At 44.2% G+C, this 10,521-nt stretch overlaps 1 protein-coding gene across 1 annotated transcript; it reads left to right on the top strand.

The window, feature by feature from the left end:
- Positions 1-3,727: 3,727 nt before the first annotated feature.
- BMP10 (bone morphogenetic protein 10) lies at positions 3,728-9,282 on the top strand (the record flags this gene model as incomplete). The annotated part of the gene is made up of 2 exons (XM_080931866.1): positions 3,728-4,061; positions 8,351-9,282. 2 exons carry the CDS (start codon positions 3,728-3,730, stop codon positions 9,280-9,282), a joined length of 1,266 nt encoding a protein of 421 aa, XP_080787992.1.
- Positions 9,283-10,521: the final 1,239 nt, after the last annotated feature.

Genomic DNA, 10,521 nt, shown 5'->3' with positions numbered 1-10,521 from the left:
CAATTTCTCCTCCCTCAGGAGTCTTGGGGGTTGAAATGGGAGGGTGGGATGGGAGCAGAGATATTCACCCGGAGTCCCCAAGTCAGCTAACACTTGCTGGTAAGGACATTTGTCAATAAAACCTTTGTTAGGAAGAAAAGGCACCGGAAATCTAGTCACAAAAACAATTGGACACTGTATAAAATTGGGAGTTTTACCTACTAGCCAATAACTGTATTCCTATGTTTGTTTGTTTTTTTTTTAATTTTTATTAGATACTCTGTATTCCTGTTTGTTTTTGTAGAATGTAATGCAACATGGCAGCTACTAGCTGCACAGATTGAATAATATTAAATGGTTAAAATATTTAATAGTGTAGCTATTGAAATACCAACAGTTGAAGTACAGTAAAAATTAGATTAACAAGATTAAAATACAATTCTGGCACTCTAGCTGTGGTTCAGAATCCAGTATCTGGGCATCTCAGGGACTGCACTGATAGATAGAAAGTTCTAGTAGACAGAAATCCTAAAGAAGGTCTTGAGCAGAATAGCAGACCGTTCATGATAGAACTGGGTAGAACATAGAAAAAGGAGCTCTGCTAACAGTGAGCAAGTAAAACCTCATGTTTATAAAACTGGCAACAATTTAATAGTGAAAATCAATAAATAGCAGTCATATCTGGGCATCCAACTGTGTGTGTGTGTGACAATATTTGCTGGAAACAAGCGAAACACATAAAAATGAAATATTTCAGCTGCTATATGCTAAAATAGACAAACCCACCATATATCTTTTTAAATGTCTTTATTATTACAGGACATTTGAGATGTATCTCAAAGTCTTAATCATATCTGAGTAAATAGTCAGGCTAATGTCTCGCTCTTAAGGTGTGATTCGAGAAAGAATGGCTCCAAGAACCTCGAGTCATCATTAGAGGGCTGACTCCCTTGGCCTCATGTCTATCAGGGGATATTTACCGTATTTACCAGCTGTGTTGTTTACAGTCTGAGCACGATTCACAGGGATGGCAGAACTCGTAAGGATGTTGTCCAGTGTAGCTAGTCTTGGACTAAACAAGTTCTTTAAAACAATAAAGTTCCACACCAGATCCTTTGGACTCGTAAACGTGTGAAACTAAATGCAGAAGATGTTGCATCAGCTTAAAAGCAGGAATTTTAATTGGTACTTGATTTCCTTAGACTACTATAATTTTATGGCTGGCTTAGCAGAAGTGATATTCAGCTCATGATGAATGAAATATAACACACTCCGAAAGTTTGAGACCCAAAATGATAAGAATCAGTTCATAATAGAAAAAATAATCAAGACAGTGGATCTGTGGAGATATTCAGCTCCTTTGGAGTCATGAGAATCATGGGGAAGAGATTTCTAGAGAAACTTACCTGATAAAGAGACACTACAACAAAACTAAATGCATTACAGGTGCAGAAGACAGAGGTGATTTCTTTCTGCGTGCATGAAGCCCTGCCTCTTCCTCATCCACGCATCATGGGCATGGAGTGTAAGAAAGAACCTTCACTGAGCCTGTAATTCAAGATGGCATAGGTAGTGGGGTGGAGCTGGGCTCATTTTCCTAGTATATCAATCAAGCAGCTGAAGATATAACCGTTGGAGAAACCGTCAAAACCGTTGGCTTATTACCTTCTCTGTTACCAAATGAAGGGAAGCCAGTGAAATTCCTACTGCATGTTTTTCTGCCTGGGTTGTGATGGGCTCTGAATTGTGGTGTGTGTATCCTCTGACCTCTGACCTTTGAAATCAGTGCACCCAGGAACTGGAGTGCAGCCACGTGTTCCCGGGTCCTGTGGCCATTGCATGTGTGTGCCTGCCCTTCAGAATTGTGGAGTGTGCGTTGACATGTGTGTATGTGTGTGAAGACAGACAGGTGCTTGTCCTGATCAGCACATGATACAGGAGAATTGCTGCAGTACTTTCGGGAACCTCATGCTACAACTCATCAGCGGTAGAGCGGGCTGAGGGTCTGAGACTCAACATTTGTGCACCTCCTCAGGTTCATTTCCAAGTTCCTGTTTCCAATCTGCAATCACCATTTTGCTATGTGAGCAGAAACAGCCATTGAAGCATTATATTTCAAACAACTGCCTAACAAATGGGCAATCGGCAGTGACTCAAGATATGATCCTTCCTAAGACAGCTTAAAATTAACTGTAAAAATCTAGGAAAGAGGAGAAAGAATCCAAGGGTGACTAGAAACTTGGGGAGGTAGTGAGGATGGTAAATGGGGATACATTAGCTAGTGTATTAGGAAGAGTGTAGAAAAGCTTAACCAAGGGTCTAAGCAGGTATTCTAGCACACCAACAGTGTAGATGCTGTCCTCAGAACACACAGAAGGTTGCCTGAAGGCAACGCACTGAACAAGCAGAAGAGATTCCATTATAATTGTCGCTGCAGGAAATAACCCCTTGGAGCTGTCTACAGAGTCACTGTGACAGCACCTTGCCTCCTGCTGCCACCAATTAGCGTGGCCTCAACAGTCAGCCTGGTTGTTACTCCTAAACTGGACACACACTCAATTATACCAGCCCCACAGCCCACCCCTTACCAAGATGCTTGGCATTTTTTATCTGTTTAGTAATGCCATTTGCTAAGCCGATGAAGCTTTGGACTTAGTCTTAAAGGTGAACTTGGCAGAGGTTTGGGTCTTGTAAATAACCAGTATCAGAAGCATAAGACCTGAATCACACGCAGGTACCTGCGTCCTTGCTGACGACCCTGTACAAGTGGGCTGGGGTCTGGTTGCTATTTCTATCTGTTCCTGGTCTAATCAAATCCTGGTTACGAGGTCCAGAATTTTTTGTTCTACAATAATTAGACTGCCTGGGCTTAACTTGAGGCTTCATGACTGCACAGGTTCTGACCAGCCATGGGACCTCAGGAGTCTGTGCACCTGACAAGGATGGAAACAGGGCTGTCAGACAAAGCACATTAGGTGGTTTCTGAAAAGTTCTTCACTACAACATTCTCCAAAACTGATTGTAATCAGGCCCTGGCTAACTTCAGACTGACCGTATCTGTTAAAAAAACAAAAACAACAACAACAACAAAAAACAACGAAAAGCCCCACGACATTCGTTTTTTTCCTTTTTCTAAAAACAAATGCTTCAAAATTTGTTTATGAGTCATTGATGTCTACTTAACTTGAAGCTATTGACTATTTAGTTCATCTTTGGACAGGTAAGCCCCCATCACTTGAACCAGCATGCTTCACTAATAATACGAATTCTGTTGATTCTTAACATCTGTCGCGCACACACACGTGCAAAACTGAATCCCATAATCCCAGAATCCAGACATTCCTACCAAAGGAAGTCAGATGGAAAGAAAAGTAGCAGAGCCTTTGCAAAGACAAAATTGTCCTATCTCTCACCAGTGTCAGAATGTCGAAATGTTTACAAAATGCTCATTAAAAGAAAAAGGGGTTGCAAGATAAAAATTAAATCTGGTGTACAAGTTTACACTGGGGAGATAAGGGAGGCCCTATAGGGGATTTTGCTATCCAATTACTGCAACCTGACTTTTGGTGGGGGGAGGGGGAAGGTTGGGAGGAGGGGGGAGGAGGGGGAGGGGAAGGCTGAGGAAGAGTTTCCATAGTTGTGTCGTGTTCAGTGACACAAGACATTTACACTCCGCTAGATAAAACTGCCAGTCACAGCCCAGGGGAGTTAAGCCTTTCTAGGTTGGACAGGGGAGCTGAGCAGAGTCATGGGTTCCCTGGTTCTGCCGCTGAGTGCTGTCTTCCTTCTGGTGGCTCATTTGGCTTCTGGCAGCCCCATCATGGGCCTTGAGCAGTCGCCTCTGGAAGAAGACATGCCCTTCTTTGATGATATCTTCACAGAGCAAGACGGCATCGACTTCAACACGCTGCTGCAAAGCATGAAGGACGAGTTTCTCAAGACGCTGAACCTGTCGGACATCCCTGTGCAGGACACTGGCAGAGTGGATCCCCCAGAGTACATGCTGGAGCTCTACAACAAATTCGCCACAGACCGGACCTCCATGCCGTCTGCCAACATCATCCGGAGCTTCAAGAATGAAGGTAGGCGGGCTGCCATTTACACCTATGAGACTTTGGCTTTGCATTTTCTCGGGAAGAAATGAGGGAAGTGTCCATGTGGGATGATGCGGGAGAGGGTGCATTCGTGGAAAAGCACGGCTCAGACATGGTGCAGCGAGTGTACCACACAATCCTCATGGAACTCCAAAAGATGCCGTAAAATATCTACTGGTGAAAGCTCACAAAATGCTCATCAGGTTCTTGATGTCATTTTACTCTGAACACCACATATCAAAAAACAAAAACAAAAACAAAAAACAAACAAAACAAAAAAAACCCATAAATGTTGATCTGTTGTTTCATCTTTTCTGCCACTTTCTAGACAGGACTTGGTTTCCATCTGGTGTTGATGAGATTTAGTCAACTATTCTTTAGATTACAAAATGATGGTTTGTTCCCGCTCTGGGTGAGTTTCCATTTCTGACTTCATTTGGTCAGTGTCCTGACAGAACAGAACTGTGTTTGTGTTGTGTTGGTTAAGCCAGGTTCCCATATGAAGCATTGCTTATCATAAGACTCCAGGAAGTATGCAGGTCCCGCTGATTGTGGCTGTGTCCTCATGGAGAGCAATATACATCTTTCAAATTATTTATTCCCCTCAGATCTTTAAGTGAGCCATCAATCTAATCCTAGGCTTATGCATCATACACAGAAAAACATAACATTGATGGTGGAGACTGGATAAAAGAAAATGGTTCTTTCTTATTTACTAATTATGCTCTTATAGTCACCGGATGAGCAGAAAGGAGATTTGAGCAGTTTTTGCCAGACACTCTTGGAAGCAGAAGGCAGTGGCTCAAAATGGACTGCTGAGAGCCAGCTGCTTTGGGGAGTGGTGAATAACTAATCTAAGTGATTGGAGCCCCCACTTCCACCTGTAAAGCAGAAGCTGCTTGGCCCAGATGAGGGAATCACAGGCGGCCATAGGTAAGAGAGGGCTCATGGTTAGAAAATGCTGGACAAACCATGGTGACATTCAATGAACTACTTAATGTTCTAGGTGCTGGAGTGAACACTGAGTGCTTGTCCCTCAGACACCAAGACAGTATTTGCCATTAAAATTCAACCTATGGCTGCCATTTCTATTTAGCAAAGCATTTCTGGTAGAAACAGCTAACTGAAATTTCAGATTCCTTTGGAGGGAAGTCTGGAAGAAAAAGAACAACCTCCTAAGGAGCCTGCCTCAGATTCCTCCTCTGAGCCATGGTCTAGCTCAGGCACGGTAGGAATGTGGTCTAGCTCAGGCACGGTGGGAATGCATTATTCCACTTTTGTTTCGTGCTTCATCCATGAAAGAGCAAGTGATAAAGATGGGGATGTAACCTGGTCTACCATTGCTGGAGATCCACGGGAAAGGATCAGACTTGGAGACAGGCAGCCACTCACTTCTTGCAACTCTGCCAGTCTAGAGGAAGCCTCACATGGCAGAGGACCTGTGTTCCCTCAGCAGGCTCTCCCTGCTGGCTGAAGTCACATGCTCAACTTCTATGTTTGTGCTCTGGAAGGTGAAGGCCCAGAGGACTCCAGACCTGATCTGTCTTTGAACTAGTGTCACATGCAAGGTGGAAAATGTGACTTCAGTTCTTGTCCTGGCTCTATCCCCATAATTGTCCAGGAAGTCAGATATGCATGCTGTGGTTTGATTTCTTCTGGTGCAAAACTAGTGTAGATCCACGTGTGCACTGTGGGGGTCATTGTAACAGTCATACAATTTACAGAACATCTGGCATGTGAAATCTGTCGAGGACATTATTTTTCTTGCCCTGAAATGTGACTCCTCCATGATCTATTGTCACTTGTGCAAAGAATTGTGGGCAGTTTTAGTTAGTTAAGGCTTGACTTGTTTGTGTGTGTTGTGCTCTATTGTCTTATTTTAAGCTGGCCTTGAACTCACCGTGTGGCCCAGGTTGGCCTGGAAATACTCCTACTTAATTTTTTTTAATTGTAAACTATTAATTTATTTTGAGACACTATTTTACTGTGTAGACCAGGTTGGGCTCGAACTTGCAATCCTCCTGTTCAAGCCTCCTGAATGTGAGCTTATTTTTTTAAAAAGTGTATCTTCACTGAAGGATGGTATATAGATGTATGCATATATTTAACATGTATCATTTAAATGCTTCTGAGTGAAAACATCCACGGAAGCCCCCACCTCAGCCAAGACAGTGAGCATGCCCACTTCCCCCAAGGCTTCCTCCATTCCAGAGGGGAACTGCCTCTCTCATGGCGGAGTAATGAGCCTGTTCTCCCACTTTTGAACTTTTATGACAGCAAGTGCGTAATGGGAGAGAGACTTTCAGAGAGAGAGACTTGAAGGCATCAATGTCTCAAGGGGGAGGCCAAAGGTAGAGATTGGAAATGAAGCAAGATGTCTTTCTTTTCAGGAATCAAAAAATGTCCTCAAAGTTCATCATTCAGAGAAAGATGGCGTTTTTTGGTTTTATTTAAGTGGCAAAGTTACTAATCAAATGGGATGAAATATTCATTCAGTTGATCAATAAATATCCCCTGAGCAGCTGTGGCATTCAGGATACTGTGGGAAATGGACAGGAGCCATGGCTTGATTAGGATGTTAAGTAGTGGTTCCAGTTGCCCTGACCACACCTGTGAAGTTAGAGCGATCCCATAAGCCAGTAACCCCAGCAGCACTGTGAGCATACTTCTAGTTAGCACCCAGAGGAAGCTATGAACTATGTAAAATAACTACATATTTTATCTATGTAAGTTTAAAAGCCCATATGACTGTCAGCTTAAGGGCAAACCCTTCAGCTCTCTTGAGAGTGGGGTATAAAGTAATCAGCTGAAGAAAGATGTCAAGCACAACATGGATCAGAGACCACTGAGGTCACGAGTTGGAAGTACAGTTAGGAAAAGGCTGCCGAGGACGACAGAGGACGCTCCATTGCAGGTCTCAGGCATCGTTGGTGTCACAACCCTCAAATACTCTGATGTCAAACGCATCAGTGCTTGTAAAGGTAAACGACCTGGAGCACATTGCACAGGAGCTTTGGGTTTTTCTGCAAAATCCTCACGTCAGTTAAAATGTTAGTATCAGGCCAGGCATGGGGACACATGCCTGCAATGTCTCCCAGGAAACAGAAGCTAAAGGATTGGTTTGCAAGTTCGAGGCCAGCACTGCTCTACATAGTGAATTACAGACTAGCCAAGGCCACGCAGTGAGATCTTGTTTTAAAAACAAAAAGTCAATATAGAAGTATTTGAAGATATGGTTCTGGTATAAAGGACCTTTAACAAGCTATTGTGTGAAGATCTCAGGTGGTTTGTGTGTGCTGAATTGCACACTGCCTGCTAGTGAATGTCACTAAGGTAACGTGTCTACCCTAAAACTCACTTTCTCTCTCTCATTCTCAGAGAGGACTACACACCCCAGAACCAATCACTAAGACTCCGTCTCGTTGTTCTGTTGACCTTGCTAAACTTTGTTATGTAGGGGAAGGGTCAGCAAACTTCCTCTCTAAAAGTCAGAGAGCTCATATCTAAGTCTGCTTCTGCTGGGTAAAGTGAGCCAGAGACACTGAAGTCATACCAGAGCAGGACTGGGCTCTGGCGGAGTTTTCTTTCCAAAGCGTGTGACAGTCCCAGTTTGGCCTGTGGGTCAAAGTTTAACAACCCCTGGTCTGTGGAGATCTGTGAAGACCAAAGTCCAGCCAACTTCATGGAGTTCACCACCTGTTACAAAAATAAGCTGTGAAGTCTTTAATCATGAATAGTTTGAGAGAACAATCTCCATGATCCATTTCATGGCTTGTTACTGGCTGGAAAAGCAGAGGGCTTGTCCACAGCTCCAAGATTCCTTCCAGTCCTGTCCCTGTGTGGCAGCTCATCTGGTGTCTTAGTGACGGTTTTCCTGCTGTGAACAGACACCATGACCAAGGCAGCTCTTATAAGGACAACATTTAGTTTGGGCTTACAGGTTCAGAGGGTCAGTCCATTATTGTCAAGGCAGGAGCATGGCCACATCCAGGCAGATATGGAGGCATGGTGCAGGAGTCACTGAGAGCTCTACATCTTCCTCTGAAGGATGTTAGCAGAATACTGACTCCCAGGCAGCTAGTATGAGGGTCTCAGTGTCACAGTGACACACCTACTCCAACAAGGCCACACCCTCTAATTGTGCCACTCCCTGGGCCGAGCATATACAAACCATCACATGGAGGCAAGTTTATTTCCTTTTACTATTTAAATAAGCGACTGCTTTATTATGAAGCATACTGCAATCCCGTTTTCTCATAAGTATCTTTCTTTTTTAGATCTGTTTTCTCAACCAGTCAGTTTTAATGGGCTCCGGAAATATCCTCTCCTCTTCAATGTGTCCATCCCTCACCACGAAGAGGTCGTCATGGCTGAACTGAGGCTGTATACGCTGGTGCAGAGAGACCGCATGATGTATGACGGTGTGGACCGCAAAATTACCATTTTTGAGGTACTAGAGAGTGCAGATGGTAGCGAGGACCAGAGGAGCATGCTGGTCTTAGTATCAACAGAGATCTACGGAACCAACAGTGAGTGGGAGACATTTGACATCACAGATGCCACCAGACGTTGGCAAAAGTCAGGCCCATCAACCCATCAGCTGGAGATCCACATCGAAAGCAGACAAAGCCACACTGAGGACACGGGAAGGGGACAACTGGAAATAGATGTGAGCGCCCAGAATAAGCACGATCCTCTGCTTGTTGTGTTTTCTGACGACCAGAGCAACGACAAGGAGCAGAAAGAAGAACTGAATGAATTGATCTCCCACGAGCAGGGCCTGGACCTGGTCACTGACGGTCTCTTCGGCGGGCCCGATGAAGAGGCTCTGCTGCAGATGAGGTCAAACATGATCGATGACTCCACCGCTCGGATCAGGAGGAATGCCAAGGGCAACTACTGCAAGAAGACTCCACTGTATATCGACTTCAAGGAGATTGGCTGGGACTCCTGGATCATTGCTCCTCCTGGGTACGAGGCCTACGAATGCCGCGGCGTGTGTAACTACCCTCTGGCGGAGCACCTCACGCCTACGAAACACGCAATTATCCAGGCCTTGGTCCACCTCAAGAATTCCCAGAAAGCTTCCAAAGCCTGCTGCGTGCCCACAAAGCTGGATCCCATTTCCATCCTCTATTTAGATAAAGGTGTTGTCACCTACAAGTTTAAGTATGAAGGAATGGCTGTTTCTGAATGTGGCTGTAGATAGGAGAAGAGAGGCGCCTCGTGGCTTATTTAATAACTGCGAATGTGTATATTTTGTGTTCTATTTAATGAGACTATTTAATGAAGGTGTACAGATAACAGAGGTTGCCACCTTAGGGAACCGGGCAGGTCAGTGCACTGTAGGAAATTTGTATTTTGCTGTGCAATCCAGCCCCACCCAATTATCTTCTTTGGACTCTCTTTACCCAATGATACCATCTCTAACCACAAAACACAGGCCCGAACCACTTGCCCTTTCTGTCAGCTTGGAATGAGCCAGCCCAACAGGAAATAGCATCAACACACAGATATTTTTGCACGCTCATGCAGGTGCACGTGAACTTAGGAAAATCTTTTTTGCTCAACAGAAGCAGACTCTGTTCGTACATGTGAGTGGCTTCCTCCAGTATGTATGTATTATAGGGTATGGAATTTAGGCCAAGAAAGTTCATATCGGGAGTTTAACCATCTAGCAAAGTATAATTTTCCAAATGTTCTGGGAATATAAATGTAGTTCTTTTCCATTGTATCTGCCATGGCTCAGAGCAGCAGGCTTGATGAACCCGCTGCAGGTTCAAGATGTGAATGGGGTTGTCAAATAGACAAAACAAAATGCCTTGATAAGCAATGGTTCCAGAGATACCCTTGCAAAGTACGGGCCCTGAGCCATGTACTCCTGAGGTCAGTAAGATGGGGGGAGAGGGTCTTTAAGGGCTGTTGTTCCCTTAGTCAACAGGACGCAAGGCCCCATGTGCCAGTCCTTAGTACTACAAAGGGTTATGGAGGTGGGGGAAAGGAGGGTGCAGATGTCCTCAGGTGTGGTGGTAAAGCCGTCACAATTCTAATGGAATCATTACATCTTTTTGGACAAAATAAAAAGATCCTAGGCTAAGAAGACTCGAGAAGGAAGCTGTTTGAAAATATTTCTCACTTTATGATTTCCTTCCTTAGCTGGCCTCCTCTGCCTTTTCCTCTGTCCTCTTCCTTTTGTTTAATTTTCTTCCCATCATGCCTCTTGTCTTCTTGTCTTTTTCTCCTTCCTTACCCACGATGTGGGCCAGGAGGAGGCACCAGACTTGATACGACAGAGGTACCTGAAAACATTTTTCCTCAGTGTGAAGTCAGCTAGCAATCTGACTTCTAGACTTACTTTGGAAATTTAACTTGATCTGATTTGAGTTATGTAACTTTGTGCTGCCTTTGTCACGAAGAATGCAGAAGACCTGAATCCAAGCAAATATAC

Source organism: Micromys minutus (genome assembly GCF_963924665.1).
Source record: "Micromys minutus genome assembly, chromosome: 18".
Classification (NCBI taxonomy): domain Eukaryota; kingdom Metazoa; phylum Chordata; class Mammalia; order Rodentia; family Muridae; genus Micromys; species Micromys minutus.
Note: the sequence above shows the minus strand (reverse complement) of the source record. Positions and strands in the feature narration are given on the sequence as shown.